Source organism: Micropterus dolomieu, linkage group LG10 (assembly GCF_021292245.1).
Source record: "Micropterus dolomieu isolate WLL.071019.BEF.003 ecotype Adirondacks linkage group LG10, ASM2129224v1, whole genome shotgun sequence".
Lineage (NCBI taxonomy): Eukaryota > Metazoa > Chordata > Actinopteri > Centrarchiformes > Centrarchidae > Micropterus > Micropterus dolomieu.
In genome coordinates this window covers 28220353-28237749 of record NC_060159.1, presented here as the reverse complement: position 1 = coordinate 28237749, position 17397 = coordinate 28220353, and the positions used below count along the sequence as shown (strand labels likewise).

Here is a 17397-nt window from a genome sequence, read left to right as displayed (position 1 = left end):
CTGTCCAGCACCGCCGGGTCGAATGCAGGTGGAGTCAAATGTGCCAGAAACTCAGTGGACTCTGGGCCGGTTTATTAAAACACGTTTCTAAATATCTGATGTCCTCGGGTCACTTTGACTCAACATGGAGGCAGATAACCACGGAGATATTCTGGGATTTTCAAAATAAAATGAATAATAATCTGTTTTTACAGAGAAACTACTGTCCAATACACAAATACAGGTGTTTTATTTTTTTTATAATCCGATAAGTTTACAGACTTCTGGAATCAGATAAACTGAACCAACAGTCTGAAGTCTCTCTGAACTACTCCAGGACGTTAAACGTAAATAAAAAATGTCTCCGTTACCTCCTCAGAGAGCTCCAGCGATTGGTCGCAGTGGTCGGGCTCCGTGGACGCCGTCAGCTACCTGTCGACCCGGCTGAGGCGGGCCCGCGGTCTCATGACCATGAAGAAGACGTTGGCTCTGATCCACCTGGCTCTGATCTGGATCCGGGAGCCGCTGACGCTCAGCGACCTGCTCAGGTAACGACGCACACCTGCTGAAACACCATGACGCCCCGGAGGCTCCGGGGTAGGTCCTGGAAAGCCCTGGAAGGTCCTGGAGCAGTCAGTCGATGTGTTTGGTTTCAGGTTGGTGAACGAAGGCCGCGTCCCGTATGTGAACGCTTACGAAGAACTTCCCGAGGAGATGAGGCTCGAGGGCAAAGACGGTCTGATCTTCAGAGTGGAGGTCAGACTCTGGATAATCCAGGACTCTGTCGTCAGGTACCGAACCTTCAGCGGGTGAAACTGTCTGACTGAAGGTAGTTTCTCTCCTCAGAGGGTCCCGTCCCACCAGGAGGTCCACAAGGAGGCTCAGACTCTGGTCCAGTTCCTGCAGCTTCCTGCTTTTCCTCCAATCAGCCAGCAGAGTCTGCTGCACCCGGCTCTGCTCAGCCTGCGCTACCTGACGGACGCCAACCTGCCCGGTAACAGTACTGCAGTACTACTGCACTGTACTACTGCACTGTACTGCTGACTGTACTGCTGACTGTACTGCTGACTGTACTGCTGACTGTACTGCTGACTGTACTACTGACTGTACCACTGGTACTACTAACTGTACTACTGCACTGTACTACTGCACTGTACTACTGACTGTACTACTGACTGTACTGCTGACTGTACTACTGACTGTACCACTGGTACTACTAACTGTACTACTAACTGTACTACTGACTGTACTACTGACTGTACTACTGACTGTACCACTGGTACTACTAACTGTACTACTGGTACTACTAACTGTACTACTGGTACTACTGACTGTACTACTGACTGTACTACTGACTGTACCACTGGTACTACTGACTGTACTACTGGTACTACTAACTGTACTACTGGTACTACTGACTGTACTACTGACTGTACTACTGACTGTACCACTGGTACTACTGACTGTACTACTGACTGTAACACTGGTTCTAACAAAACTACTAGTACTGCTATTGATGCTAATGGTAGTACTGGTACAAACTGTACTACAGTACTAACAGTAGTAATAGTACCAGTAGTACTACTGATACTAACAGTACTACAGTACTGATAGTACTTCCCACCTGGTTTAAACGCATGGCGTGCTGATGGCGTGGCGTCCTTGTTTCCCAGACGACCTCCACCTGTGGGTCTGCCGGCTGATGGAGCACGCCGGTATGGCGGATCAGACGCTCCACACGTTGGACGCCTCGTCTTGTCCCGTCCTGCCGCGGTACGACGTCCAGACCGCCGCCCTCATCATCGTCACCATGAAGCTCCTCTTCGGCCTGGACGACCACACTGAATGGTAACGGCGCCTTAATCTGTTCGTTCCTGGAGCGGTTGGTTTGGAGCTGGAACAAGAGAACCCGCTGAGGAAAAACATTCAGGGACGTTTTAGGGCCAATCAGGAACAAGATCAGCTGTGATGCGTTTCCTGTCCGGAGGCAAAAAGAAAATGAAGAAAGTTTTATTTGAAGAGTTTAAAACTGTTTGTGTCTTTCAGGGATTTGTCCAATGAAGCAGGCGACCGTGACGACGCAGGTGAGTCCTTCAGCCGCACGCTCGAGTCGTTCAGGTGAAGTCTTTAATAATAATAATAAAATGTTCCTGCAGGAAACATGTTCAGCCTGAGGAGGTGGTTCAGGCTGCTGCAGGCCGCTCTGATCCGGGGTCAGCAGAGGAGAGACCGCGACATCGCCAGGTGAGATCTGAACCACCTGAGGTTTAAAAACTCAGAAACGCTCTTAGTTCTCCCGTCTGCAGACTTCCTGTTCTCAGGTCGGAGTCTTGAAGTTTTAGGTTTACGAGTTTCAGCTTTCACTGACTTTCTTCAGGTGATGTCGTCTTTGTTTTGTAAACGTCATCGTGTTGATGTTTCATCTCTCTCGTCCGCAGGAAACAGTGGAAACCTAAGAAACCTCTCTGCATGAACAAGAAGGAGAAAACTGTCATTATGAAAAAGAAAAGTAAGAATCTGAGTTTCAGCGACAGACGTCTGATGCAAATATATCACAGATCTGTCTGAAGCAGGAGACGGATGAACCACGCCGAGGCTCGGTCAGGATTGTGAACCTCCGGTTAGCCTGTTCGCTCGAAGCTGCATGTTGTGCGGATGTTCTCTGGTCCGGTGCTGAACCTGATCCTGAACCTGATCCTGAACCTGAACCAGCTGCTGTTTGTGTCCCTGCAGGAATCGCAGAGCAGGTCCAGGTCTGTTTCGAGAAGCTGTCCTCTCGTCCGGCGGGCGTCGAGCGCGGCATTCCGTCCAGCTTCAGGTTCTGCTGGGGGGACGAGGACGGAGCGGACGGACCCAGTCTGCACCAGAAGAAGCTGGATGGAGTTCTGACCCTGAAACACAAAGTCCTGACGCCCTCCAACGCCACATACTGGCACCCGGCGCTCCGACGCTGCGACCCCCGGTAGGCCGGCCACGTCACGGTGATGTTTTTGCCTCACGTGTAAACTGTCGCCCTCGTCCTGCAGACATCCTGATTTCTTCTTCTCCTCTGCAGGAAGTGCAGGAGTCACTACTCGGAGGTGGAGGCGACGCTGCCTCGGACGTTCGTCTGGCTGCTGCAGCTCTTCTGCTTCCTGCTGGACGTGAAGCCGGCGTACCTGTACGAGGAGGTGCTGAGGGTGGAGAGGCGAGCGTTCGGCGGCAAAACACCCCGGAGGAGGAAGACGAGGGCGACGACCAGGACCGAGACCAGGACCAGGACTAGGTCTGAGACCAGGACCAGGACTGAACCCAGGACCAGAGCTGAGCACAGGACGCCACAGAGAAGATGAGAGACTGGAGATGAAAAACCTTCAGCTGTTCAGTGTTTCCAGTGGTGCCTTCAAGGACGCTCTGAAACCAAAGTACTGACAGGTTCACGTTCGTCGGAAAATCAAACCCTGATTTGAGCCTACATGGACGCCGTGTGACGTGAACGCCACAGGTTTGATTTCAGCCGGAACCTTGAAGACACAGAGACTCGTGTTGCATCGTTTGTTCTGCCGTTACAAGATAAATATGTTGTTTTTAGTATTTTTATATCAAAACTCTCTCGTTTGTCTTCCTCGGGGGCGGGTCCATTAACGTGTCCAATCAGACGCGACGCCCACAGAGTGATGTCATAGTGAGAGGAGTGTCTCAGCTGATGTAATGTATTGATTAGATGGTCACATGACTGAAGCTGAAGATTCAGTGAATATAACACTGACGTGTCAGCTGACGTCCGTCCTGCTCTCTGATTGGCTGCTGCCGCTCCAGATTAAAACACTGTCAGAGACAAAGTTGCTCTAAAATGTGTCCTCGATTCTTTTTTTTAATTCGACAGACTGAACACACGTGGTATTTTTAACAAAAGCAAAAGTCTGAAACAGTCGAAATGATCAGCTGATCGATTTTATCAGTCGATTCATTATTTGAATCATTTTTTAAGCACAACCTCAGATGTTCTCTTGTCCTGCTTTTTATCCGTTCAAAACAAACATTTGAAGACATCAAATTGGGTTTTTGGAAATGGTGACATTTTATAAAAACCAATCAGTCAATATTAAAAGTACTAGTTAGTTGGTGGTTCGTGATCGTTCAGCTGCGCTGCTGCAGAGAACTGAAGTACGGATTTAAGGTATGAAATGTGTCCAGTTCACCTCAAATATCAGATTTATAATCTTGATTTGATCAGACCTGAGTTAAATATTCAGGTAAAGTTGTTGTACAGATGTGTCGACACTCTGAATAAAACAAATCATCACAGGAAGCTGACAGAAAATATCCAGATGAAGTCATTAAAGCTCATGAATATTATATAAGTAGGGAAATCTGGATCAAAGCTGAAATCAGTAGTCAGTTAATGGATCGCAGAATTTTCTTGATATTATTTTGATAAGTAAGATGCGTTTAAAAGACTTCACCTTAAGCCTGCTGTATTTTTGACATTTCCTAAAATGTCCCAAACAGTAAATCTGTCGATCAGGATGAGCTGATGTCTTCATGTCGACTGAGCTGCAGTGACCGAACGTGAGCAGCAGGAGGCGGCGGACACTGAGGGGAGCTCCGGTTCATTCATACCTACACACTGCAGGTACAAGTACACACTGCAGGTACATGTACACACTGTAATGTATTTATGATGCATCTCAGAGAATTTGAATATCACAGAAAATCTAATTTCCCCTGTTAGTCATTATTCTACATATTATATTTTACATTCTTTATTCTAATATGTTTTTAGACCTGCAGTTTTTATTTCCCTGAGCTGTAATCATCAAGGGTAAAACAAAAAAAGGGCGTAAATATTTCACTTTATGTAATGAATCTAGAATAAGTCTCACTGTTTGACTTATATTAAAGAAAAATGAACTTTTCTGTGATATTCTAATGTTCTGCACCTGTTGGTCCGCAGCTGGACATTTTGTGAAAGGATTCGTTTGACAAAGAAGCGTTTGAAAGCCGCCGCCTTGAGCCTCCTGTATTATCTGACATTTCCTGAAATGTACCAATCCATCCATCGAGGAATCGTTCAGCGGATCATCAGCTGTCTTCATGTCGACTGTTTGCAGAGAGAGAGAGAAGACAAAGAGAGCTGCAGTGACCGAACGTGAGCAGCAGGAGGCGGCAGACACAGAGAGGAGCTCCGGTTCATTCATACCGACACCCTGCAGGTACAAGTACACACTGCAGGTACAAGTACACACTGCAGGATGTGTTCATGCACATACGTGTTGGACTGAAGCACAGCTGCAGAACTTCTTACACACTGCGGACAAACTGTCTCTCAAACTAAATAAAAAAACAACAGACGAGACAAAGAGCTCAGACTGCTGCGATGGAAAACCTGTGACAGAGTTTATCTCCTGACGAGAGGTTCAAACTATGGATATCAGGTGGTACAACAGGGATTATGCACAGTATTAAGAGAGAGAAATATCAGGAACTGAAACAAAATTATACTTTGAACAACCATTTCAGATCCTCACAGCGAAGGAGTCTCATGAGAAATAAATAAAACAGCGTAGATCTAGATACAAATGGAATAAACAGAACGATAATTGGAGTCTACAAATCAAAGCAACATAGAATAATATTTCTTCACTTTCTATCAACATCTGTTGGAATAAAGGGAAATACGACATATGTGAAGTTAAAATGTTATAAAGTAATAGTGGGTGTGATATATGATGAGTGGAACCCAGACCTGCCGTTGGGGTTTGTTATATACGTGTTTTGTTCCTCTTTAATAGAAAATGAATAAAATAAAGTGTTTAAAAATAAATAAATAAAGACAATCATTCATCAACCTGCTGCTGATGGTCACCAAGATCTTCATCAGGTTCTGTTCTGGAAACTTTATTATAAACCTGCAATAAATAAAGTTTCCCTCCCGCTGTTAACGTATCAAACATGCTGATCAGACGGCAGCTTATCTCCTCCAGCTGCTGCAGATCAACATGCTGCTTCATGTGCAATCGTGTTTGTCGTGTGTTCTTCTGTAGGAACGAGGCTCTGAGAGTGAACCCGTAGCAGAAAATGTGAAGTAAAATACCTCAATGAGTACTTTTCACTTCCCTACATTTCTCATTCCATCGACAGGAAGTGAGTGATTGTAATAACTGTGGTGTTTGTTAGTAACGTTGAACTGGAATCAACCAGCCGCTTGTGAACGCAGCGCTGTGCTGTAGTATCACCATGGCAACGTGCCCAACGCTGTAAAGTTACCTAGCAACAGCCTGTAACGCAGGAATGAACATGGCAGCCTCCAAAAAGACAAAAGCTGCAGCTCCTCGTGAAGTAAAGAGAGACGGTCAGATGGTGAGGAGGAGGTGGTGGAGGACGGCGAGCGCTGCGGCGTTTAAAGGGTTAATCTGTTTTAATTCGTCAGTTTCTGTTTTCAGCTTTGAGATTAAAAAAAAAAAAAAAAGTGCATTTACCTTAACCGACCCCGAGAGGGGAAATCAGGTCACCGCCCAGAGAGCGACGGTTTAAAGGAAACCCATCAGTCAAAGACACACTGAGAGATGTCACAAGAAACACGAAACCACAACAATTAATAAAAATGACTTTTATGTTTTGTTTCTACCATTTCCTGCAGTCGGAGCTGTTCTGTGTCGCCTCCTTTCCAGCTTCCTGTCATGGACGCTGAGCCACGTGATCCCTGAGAACTGGACCACGTCCTCCAGTCCAGACCTGCAGTGGTCCTCTTCCTCAAACCGAGACCACAGAGGTCCGAGTCTTTCTGTCTGTCCTGGTCTTATTACTGACACAGTTCACATGTTTACATTCATTCCCTGTAGCAGAGTGCTGAAGCACCTTAAACCTGCGTCCTCTCCAGCAGCCAGCAGAAAGAAGTGTTATTGTCTAGAAGTCTCTGAGAAAATGTTGCTACTTCTCAGCTGATTTATTCCCTCAGTAAACACTTTCCTGATGAGTTTATGGTCTCAGTCGCTAGTTTCAAGTCTTCTTCAACACAGCATGATGTTCATTTAGTAAATTATGGTCCCATTTAGAGGAACAGAGACCAGGAAGCAGGGGAGGCTTTAGGGCGGGGCTACAAGCTGATTGGCAACCTGTCAATCAGGATAGAGGCGACTCGTATCCGCTGCTCTGTGAATATTTAACGCGTGCCGCTGAAAAAGCTCATCAGGAGTCGGCTGCTCATTTTTCAGTTAGTACGTTTTGTTTTAAGCCTGTTTGTCGGTAGCTAAAATTAGTATCCCAGCTAACATCACAGTTGATGTGAATTACAGGTGCCCTTTGAATAACCAAGCTAGCTGGCTCCACCCTCTCGTCTAAATATGGTCACGTCTGGTTCCTGGTTGCAAAATATCAACATGGCGGCGGCCAAACTGCCAAACTCCAGGCTTCAAAACAGGAGTCCACCAGTCTGTCCATTTGTTGTTGTTATTGAGTAGCTTCCAGGCGAATTTCACTTCCACAGCATTAGAAATGGTTAGTGTTGGACACCTCCACGTTTCACGTCGCCTGCGTTGCCTGGAATCCCACAATGCCTTGCAGAGTGATTCTCTTCTGCCTGGTAGAAACTGAGTGAACTTTGAGTCGCATCACAGCGAGCTCTTCACAGGAAGTAACTCTCAACTGACCAATAACAGCTCTTTGTGTCTCCATGTGGTCTCTCTCTCTCTTTTACGTGTTTGAGGAGCTGCACGGCTGCGGCTACATTATTTCGTATGTGGTCTGAAGCAACTGCTAAACCTGTTAATGCACAGCTCTGTCCTGAAGGTCTCAGTATGCTTAAGATGAGTCGTGCTACAGCTGAAGGTAACGAGCGAGTCATCGCAGAGATGGGGGGGCGTGGCACGGGGAACTCAGACCGTCTCTGCTGAAGACGTTCGTCGTGTTGCATGAAAAGTGACAGAAACTGAAGAATTAAAACCGAGAGAAACGTTCAAACTCAACACGTTCTCATCACAACTCGTCACATATGGACGCTTGGTCAAGTCCCCTTTTAACACCCTCGGTACCCTTTAGCGTTGTTTTTCAATGTTTAGGCCTCCGCGGTGATGTTAGCAACAATAAATATACAATGTCCGGTTAGACTTTCAAAGTAAAAGTACTTGTTGTGAAACATCTAAATTTGGTTAGGTTTAGCAGAGGATCATGATTTGGATTAAAATAACTGCGTTACGTACGTCAGTTAGCTTCAATAAACACATTTAATGTTGACTTTTTGTTTCACACGGGAAACAAACACCAGTCTTCTGGGTGAAAGTCTGGTTTCTGGCCCACCATCCACCTCAACAACCTCCTAACTCGGACTTTACTGTTAAATACAGTGGATGGAAAAAGTCTCCACACCCCTGTTAAAATGCCAGGTTCTTATGATGTAAAATAATGAGACAAAGATAAACCACGTCAGAACTTTTTCCACCTTTAATGTGACCTATAATGTGAACAATTCAATTGAAAAAGAAATTGAAATCTTTGAGGGGAAAAATGAAAAATAAAAACCTTACAATAACCTGGTTGCATAAGTGTGCACACCATCTTATAACTGGGGATGTGGCTGTGTTCAGAATTAACCAATCACATTCAAACTCAGGTTAACTAGAAGTCATTACACACCTGCCATCATTTAAAGTGACTCTGATTAATCACAAATAAAGTTCAGCAGTTCTAGGAGGATTTTCCTGATATTTTCTTAGTTGCATCTCCGTGCAAAAGCCACAGAACGCAGAGAGCTTTCAAAGCATCAGAGAGATCTCATTGTTGAAAGACATAAGTCAGGAGACGGGTACAAAAGAATTTCCAAATTAGATATACCATGGAACACAGTGAAGACAGTCATCATCAAGTGGAGAAAATATGGCACAACTGTGACTTTACTAAGAACTGGACGTCCCTCCAAAATTGATGAAAAGACGAACAGAAAACTGGTCAGGGAGGCTTCCAAGAGGCCTACATTAGATAAACTGGCCTTGCCTTGCTTTCTCACCTTTAACACAGCTGACCAATCGGAGCGGGTCTGGTCTGGGTCTGGGCGGGACTAGTGTCAGACACTTCACACTGATGCAACAAAACAATCGTTTCAAGCATACTGAGACCTTGAACCTGCTGCCACCAAGACTAAACAACGAAAAACTGAGGAGTCTTTCTTTTTTAAGCTAATGCATTACTTTTTTTTATAAACTAAATACATTAATTATTTTAAAACGTTTGTTAATTATCATATCTGTAAACTAGTGAATCTGCATTAAGTAATTCTCACAATAGAAAGCAATATAATAGTTAATCATTTTATTAGCCTACAGAACATTTCTGAAGGTAAAACAAGTAAATCAAATTGCTTCTTTTATCTATTGCAGCTGGGAAATACATTTTCTGTTAGACTTTATTTAGTTTTTAGTCACAGAAATGAGACATTAAAGAATAAAACTTGACTCTGCGTACAGAAACAGTGGCGTTCAGGTTTGGCTTCTGTTGGGGTTCAGTGGTCTGGTTAAAGGTTTAAAGGTTTTACAGTTTGCAGGGTTTCTGTTGGTTTATCGCTGCTGAATGTCGTCGTGTTTTTGTTTAATTCAGGACTGAGAAAGCACCTGATGGATTCTGAGAAGAGAGGAAGGAGAGAGAGGAAGGTGGGAGAGCCTGAAAACAACCTCCATCTGACATTTAAAATGCCAAATTAACACTTTTTCCAGATCAAAAAACAAACCGTGTTGATGCAGTTTCCTCTTTTAGAAACTTGCTCTGCGGCCGTCAGACTGCTGATAACAGAACTCTGGAGAGCGTCCAGATTTCACGCTGAGAGTTCCTGAAAAGCAAACCAGCGTCGCGAACTGCTGATGGTTTATGTTTTTAACACTGAAGAAGCCACGAGGCTGAAAGAAAGAACAGGAACGTCTTAAAAATGTCTCATCTTAAAACCAAATAAAACACACGCTCAAAGAAACAGATTAAATTATAAAAGGATGACTAGATTAACGCAGGTTTTTATGTGGTTTTATCAGAAGAAAGAAAAAACGTCTCTGATTTTACATTTTTTTTAATTCCTTAAATTTGTTCCCTTAATAATTCAAAATAAAAAAGGACTTTGAGAATAAAACTGTTTTGTTTTGATTGTTTTTCTAGTTTGTTGACATGATTAATTTTCTATTTGTTTAATTCACGTTAATTTAACAGTTCAGTAGTTAGTGAACAAAGATAGAAATGAGTCCATTTGAGTCCAAATGAGTTTTTCTTCCTGACAAAGTCTGATATTCTGTATTTGTAATAAATATAAAATTATAAATAAACCAAATCAAAATAATTGATAACTGCTGGCCAACATAAATCCTGAAAAAATATTTATTTTCATTCCCTGAAAAATAGAAATTAGTTTATTTGTTCTTTTGTTTGGAAACGATTTCACTCAAATGTTCTGAAGGAAATTTACTTATTTTGTTCCCTGAATTATTGTTTTGAATGTTTTAATCGTCTTATCGTTCACGGCCTTTAATTTAGTTAGATTTTAAATCTTCACAAAAAATATTTCATTAAAAATATGTGGAAAAACTGTTGAAATATCTGTAAATCAGACGGTTAATAAGAATATTTTACTGAAATAACGGCAAAAGAAATCAATGTTTGTTAATTGTTAAAACTCAAAGACATTTAGGAACATTTCATTTCATTTCTATAGTAGAAACCTTTCAACACCAGCAGCTGCTGTGAAAAATAATTTCATGTTTGCAGAAAAATATTTGCTTGATGATATTTATATTAATACTTGTATATATTTATATTTATTTCCACGCCTTTTGGAGTTATAAAATGAAAATATCTTAAATCACAAACTAATAACAGCATCAAACCACCTGCGCTCAGCAGCATAAAGCTTTATCTAATGTTTAAAACAAAGTGCATCATGGGGGTTTAAGGATTACATTCATATGAGGAAAATGTCAAATATACTTTAAACAACTTTAATGTCAACATTTCTTTCCTGTTCTCTGAGAAACCAACTCACTCAGTGACTGACTAAAGTTAAAAGATGGCGGGAGTGAAGAAGTTCACAGAAATGCAGCTGAAAGCTCCGGAAGCAGCTCGTTTTCCTGAGCAGCAGATATTTCAGAAGCAGCAGATTTTAAAACCTTAAAAAAATATTGATTCCCGAGACCCAACCTGAGAGAAATCACAGCTAAAACGCTGCTGAATGTAGATTAAAACGAATCACCAACACGTCCTGTGTCTCTGCAGCGTTTAAGAAACACGGACAGCTTTTCATCAGGCGTCAAATTCAGTGTGAAACAACAACGTCTCAAACAAATGAGACTGTTAACACATTAATAATTGATTTAAAAACAACATCCCTAAAATGACACAAATCAATTTCAAAATCTGCAGAAAACAAATGAAAGCAGGAAAAAAAGAAAGGAGTTTCAGATGAAAACCAGTCCGAGTCTCGTACCCAGGCTGAAATATCTTTAAGAAAATCAAATCTGTTCATGAAGACGACGACAATAGAATCAAATATCAAGGAAATATTAAAAGTCTAATATTAATAATCACAAACTCCCTTTTGAACATTTTCTTTATTCCCTAAACACAAATATCTACAAAAACATCTCTAAATATAAAAAGCTGGTTTGAGCTCCTGCATCCAAAAAAGTATTCCGGTTTTATCAGCAGCATGTACTTAAAGTATGAAAGTAAAAGTACTCATGGTGCAGTAAAATGTTTCTTTATTATATCTGATTAATATTCCTGTTGGGTTGTTTAATCTGCAGCAATGCATCATGGTCTATAACATCACCATGTGTCCGTCGCGTCGCTGTCCTGTGAGAAGTTTTCAGCTTTGTGACGATACATTTTCCAGCTGGTCCACGGTGGTTTTAAATCGTTTATTCAGCCGAAGGACCATTTTCTTCATCCTGCAGGTTATTAGTAACACTGCAGAGGTGGATCAGTACACAAATCCTGTACTTGAGTAAAAGTACAGATACCCTCGCTAAATAATACTCCACTAAAAGTAGAAGTCTTCTATTTAAATTTCTATTTGAGTCAAAGTGTTGTTTTGTTTCACGGCGGCTGTCTTATAAGTTAGGTTATTAGAACTCATGCATTAATGTAAAAGCAGATTTTACTTTTGGTTGAGGTGGAGCCTCAATGATTATTTACCTTATGGATCAATCTGCTGATTGTTTTCTCTATTAATCGATCGATTGTTGTACCATTACACAATGACCAGAGTCCAAACTGACACCTTCACAAAGTTTGTTTTGTCCAAATCTCAGCGTTATCACAAATACATTAAAATTATTTTTAAAAGCAGAAAATTCACACATTAAGTGGAAACAAAATATTTGCCAATTCTTTGATTCATATTGATTAATTGACAAATCATTTCAGCTGTACTGGTATTATAGTTTCATTTATGATGAAGCATCATATTTTATAAACTCTTCATACAGTATTCAGTTATACTGGTAACTAAAGCTGTCAGAGAAATGTAGTGAAGTAGAAAGTAGCATAAAGTGGAAATACACAAGTGCCTTGAATTTGTACTTCAGTAACATGTTGCATATTGTGTCTCCCGCAGGCGCCGGTTCAGTGAAAGGACTGACAGGAAGTTCTGTCCGCTTTTCATGCAAAGGTAAGTAAGTAAATTTTATTTATATAGTCACAAAGAACTTCACAACAACATGAACAGAATAAAACCACAGAGAAAAAAACAAAAAGATGAAAGGACCACCCGAAGAAGTGAGCGATGAAACAATAACGATCACAGCAGGAACCAGCGTTCCACCGTAAATTACATCTTATTGAACCGTTTCATCTCCAGAGATTAAAAACTAGATTTTGTTGGAGCATTATGAACCTTTGCGGTGACCTTCTTTGACTGACAGGAGCACTTTTGCACATGTGCAGCACTGACGAGCGGTACTGGCCATGTGACATACATGGCGTCCGTCACATGACTGATGTAATGTACCTGTTTGAACTCAAACCACGATGTTTTCCTAAACTTAACCAAACTGTGACTGTTAACCACCTGTTTTACATCACATGACTTCCGTAACATAGTTCAGGCCCGGTCGCCTGTTGCTGGACTGGAGAACTTGTTGGCATCACGCCACCATCGTGAGACGTTAATCCGGATTAATGATGAACTAAACTTTTTAAAAGTGTTTTAGTTTGAGTTGTTTATCACGTTATTTAATGTACTGCTTGTTTTTCATCTCTTGAACGTAGTGAAGCATTTAGCTCAACTATAGTTTGTGTGTGAGTGGATGAATTTGTGGAAAAGGATTTTTTGATGACACGTCAGTTGTGGACAGGAAATGAGGGCAGAGCGATACTGGAAGTGTTTGTTGATGTTTTACTGCTGCTCTGGAATTAGCTGCTTCAGCAAAACTCATCCCATCATCCTTTTCACTGAAGTCAGCTTAAACAGATGAGTTCCATGAGAAAAACAAAGTGTGAAAAATGGTTTTATGAAAGATGGCTTCATCAGCTCGAGTCAGAGGCTTCAGTTAGTTCATTAATAAAGATATGAAACACTCGAGCAAACAGGAGAAAAGAAAAGAAGAAGAAATGAGGGAACAGGGAAGGAAAGAGGCGAGAAAATAAAAATGTCCTCACTTTTAAAGAAAGGTTTAAAAAAACACAACACATTGTTATAAAGTAAATGAAGCCAGCTACAATATTAAAATGCATGTGATCTAATTAACTATATGATATTTGTAACGACAGATCCCCGTGTTGGCTGCATAAAAAATACTTTTACTTTTATACTTTAAGTACTTTATCTTTATAAAACTTTTACAACAGTAAGTTTTACTTGTAAAAAAAGTACATTTTAATTGTGACTTCAGACAAACATGGAGGCAGACTGTTGTCGTCTGCTCTTGTGTGTGCTGTGTTTTGCACAGGAAACAAAAGAAGAGAATCAAGCTGGAGCCTCTGATCCAGTCGACGACCTTCAGATTCTGTCTGCAAACCCCTCACACTACAGGATCATTTGGGCTGACAAGCGGTTCCTACCAACCTCAGCTCAGGAACGCTGCCGTGATTGTCAGGAGGTCGTATCAGACCCAAAATCAGCTCAGTTATCCCCTATGCTGCGGTCAGCTTTACTTAAAAGGTGTTAATACTAATAGTAATGCATAACATTTAAATAGCTCTTAACCATTGATGCTCAAAGCTCTTCGGAGCAGGGGGACTCATCTCAACCACCACTGATGTGCATCACCACCTGGGTGTGATGCATGGCAGCCATTTGCACCATAATGCTCACCGCACATCAGCTCGAGGCGGAGATGGAGGGAAACACAGCTAATTACACTGGGGGATGATGAGATGGCCAGTTTAGGAATTTGTGGACTCCGAGGGAACCCCGACTCTCTGTGATAAGTGCCATCTTTAATGACAGTGAGTCAGGACCTCAGTTTAACGTTTCATCCGAAGGACGGGATCTCCTCATAATATGAAATACTACCCCCACTGATACAGGGAGGGAATAAAGATGGGTTGAGACACCAGGAAAGAAAAGGATGAAGGAAAAATGGTGAAGGGCAGAAAGCAGAGAAGAAGGTGAAGAGAACGTGTCATGTTTTGATATTTAGAAATTTACTACAACAAACAGAGAACACAGGTTTTCTGCATTTGTTTGAACTATAGTGACGTAATCCGAATGAATTTACAGTTTAAGTGTTACTGAAAACAACAAAAACAATAACATCAAACAATGTAAAACTCAGTTCACAGTATTGAGTGCCAGTTTACTGTAAGGATCAAAAGTTGATGTAATTTAGAGGCATCAGGTATGCTAATTATCAAATCTCACAACCCTCATCAGCAGCTATACTTATCTCCTGTTGAATGTAAAATATGAATCTGGTAAGCGTCTCCAGCTGTCAAATAAATGTAGAGTAGAAGAAAGGTTTCCCCGTGGAGTGTAGTTGAGAAAGAAATACTCCAGTAGAGTAGTAGAACACGTGAACTGGAGCAGATATTTATATTATTACTTTGCAGCTCTAGATGCACAGAGTGAGTAAAAATATCACAGTGATCACGTGCAGAAATGTGAGCTGGACTTTCTGAGTGTTTTCATCTCAGCTGTAGGAAGAAAAGAAGTACTTGTGAGTTTAAGCAACGGCGGTCGCTGCCCCGCCCTCTTCGTCCTGGATGTGACCTACATTCCAGTGACCCCCTTCACAGCAACTCAGTGTGGGTGTGTCAGTGGTCGATGAGGTCGTTGCTGTTTGCTTTAGGGGGAAGTCACATCTGTTGGCCTGATCAGAGTCTGAGGCTCTAAGACCAAACAGTCCCAGAAACTTTTAAGAACTGAAGAACTAAACTAAGGGACCGAACTCAAAGAACTAAACTCAAAGAATTAAACTCAAAGAGCTAAACTGATTAACTAAACTCAAAGAACTAAACCGAAGAACTAAACTCAAAGGGCAAAACTCAAAGAATTGAACTCAAAGAATTAAACTCAAAGAACTAAATTGAAGAACTAAACTGAAGAACTAAACCCAAAGAACTAAATTGAGGGACTAAACTCAAAGAACTAAACTGAAGAACAAAACTCAAAGGACTAAACTGAGCGACTAAACCGAAGAACTAAACTGAGGGACTAAACCCAAAGAACTAAACTGAGGGACTAAACCCAAAAAACTAAACTAAAGGACTAAACCCAAAGAACTAAACTGAAGGACTAAACCCAAAGAACTAAACTGAAGAACTAAACTGAGGGACTAAACCCAAAGAACTAAACTGAGGGACTAAACCCAAAAAACTAAACTGAAGGACTAAACCCAAAGAACTAAACCGAAGGACTAAACTGAGGAACTAAACCGAAGAACTAAACTGAGGGACTAAACCCAAAGAACTAAACTGAGGGACTAAACCCAAAAAACTAAACTAAAGGACTAAACCCAAAGAACTAAACTAAAGGACTAAACCCAAAAAACTAAACTGAAGGACTAAACCCAAAGAACTAAACTGAAGAACTAAACCCAAAGAACAAAACTGAAGAACAAAACTCAAAGAACTAAATTGAACAACTAAACTGAAGAACAAAACCCAAAGAACAAAACTGAAGAACAAAACTCAAAGAACTAAATTGAGCAACTAAACCAAAGAACTAAAGGACTAAACCCGAAGGACTAAACCCAAAGAACTAAACTGAAGAACTAAACCCAAAGAACAAAACTGAAGAACAAAACTCAAAGAACTAAATTGAACAACTAAAGTGAAGAACAAAACTCAAAGAACTAAATTGAGCAACTAAACCAAAGAACTAAAGGACTAAACCCAAAGAACTAAATTGAAGAACTAAACTGAGGGACTAAACCCAAAAAACTAAACTGAGGGACTAAACCCAAAGAACTAAACTAAAGGACTAAACCCAAAGAACTAAACTTAAGGACTAAACCCAAAGAACTAAATTGAAGAACTAAACTCAAAGAAGTAAACTGAGCGACTAAACCCAAAGAACTAAACTGAGCGACTAAACCCAAAGAACTAAACTGAGCGACTAAACCCAAAGAACTAAACTGAGCGACTAAACTCAAAGAACTAAACTGAAGAACTAAACCCAAAGAACAAAACTGAAGAACAAAACTCAAAGAACTAAATTGAAGAACTAAACTGAAGAACAAAACCCAAAGAACAAAACTGAAGAACAAAACTCAAAGAACTAAATTGAGCAACTAAACCAAAGAACTAAAGGACTAAACTCAAAGAACTAAATTGAAGAACTAAACTCAAAGAACTAAATTGAAGAACTAAACTCAAAGAACTAAATTGAAGAACTAAACCCAAAGAACTAAATTGAAGAATTAAACTCAAAGAACTAAATTGAAGAACTAAACTGACGAACTAAACTCAAAGAACTAAACTGAAGGGCTAAACTCAAAGAAGTAAACTGAAGAACTAAACTCAAAGAACTAAACTGAGCGACTAAACCCAAAGAACTAAACTGAGCGACTAAACCCAAAGAACTAAACTGAGCGACTAAACCCAAAGAACTAAACTGAGCGACTAAACCCAAAGAACTAAACTGAGCGACTAAACCCAAAGAACTAAACTGAGCGACTAAACTCAAAGAACTAAATTGAAGAACTAAACTGAAGAACAAAACCCAAAGAACAAAACTGAAGAACAAAACTCAAAGAACTAAATTGAGCAACTAAACCAAAGAACTAAAGGACTAAACCCAAAGAACTAAATTGAAGAACTAAACTTAAGGACTAAACTCAAAGAACTAAATTGAAGAACTAAACTCAAAGAACTAAATTGAAGAACTAAACTCAAAGAACTAAATTGAAGAACTAAACTCAAAGAACTAAATTGAAGAACTAAACCCAAAGAACTAAATTGAAGAATTAAACTCAAAGAACTAAATTGAAGAACTAAACTGACGAACTAAACTCAAAGAACTAAACT

At 40.9% G+C, this 17397-nt stretch overlaps 2 protein-coding genes and 1 long non-coding RNA gene across 5 annotated transcripts in view; 2 read left to right on the top strand and 1 right to left on the bottom strand.

Annotated features, from left to right (window-relative positions):
• Positions 1–3812, top strand: part of taf1b (TATA box binding protein (Tbp)-associated factor, RNA polymerase I, B) — a 13596-nt gene extending 9784 nt beyond the window's left edge. Inside the window, exons 13-15 of the mRNA XM_046059987.1 lie at positions 2418–2488; positions 2713–2941; positions 3035–3812. Of these exons, the coding sequence (XP_045915943.1) occupies positions 2418–2488; positions 2713–2941; positions 3035–3311 (577 nt within the window). The 3' untranslated portion in view covers positions 3312–3812. The remainder of the gene's footprint in view (positions 1–2417; positions 2489–2712; positions 2942–3034) is intronic.
• Positions 1–17397, bottom strand: part of LOC123977320 (NLR family CARD domain-containing protein 3-like) — a 274498-nt gene that overhangs the window by 118815 nt on the left and 138286 nt on the right. The window lies entirely within an intron of this gene.
• LOC123977363 overlaps positions 4161–17397 on the top strand; it is a 15014-nt gene continuing 1777 nt past the window's right edge. The window contains exons 1-7 of one of the 3 annotated variants that reach the window (XR_006826638.1): positions 4161–4594; positions 4916–4981; positions 5073–5174; positions 6602–6733; positions 9550–9602; positions 12545–12598; positions 13878–14089. This is a non-coding gene — a long non-coding RNA (uncharacterized LOC123977363). Of the gene's footprint in view, positions 4595–4915; positions 5175–6601; positions 6734–9549; positions 9603–12544; positions 12599–13877; positions 14090–17397 lie in introns of all 3 variants that reach the window. The other 2 variants (XR_006826639.1, XR_006826637.1) reach the window with 2 other exon arrangements.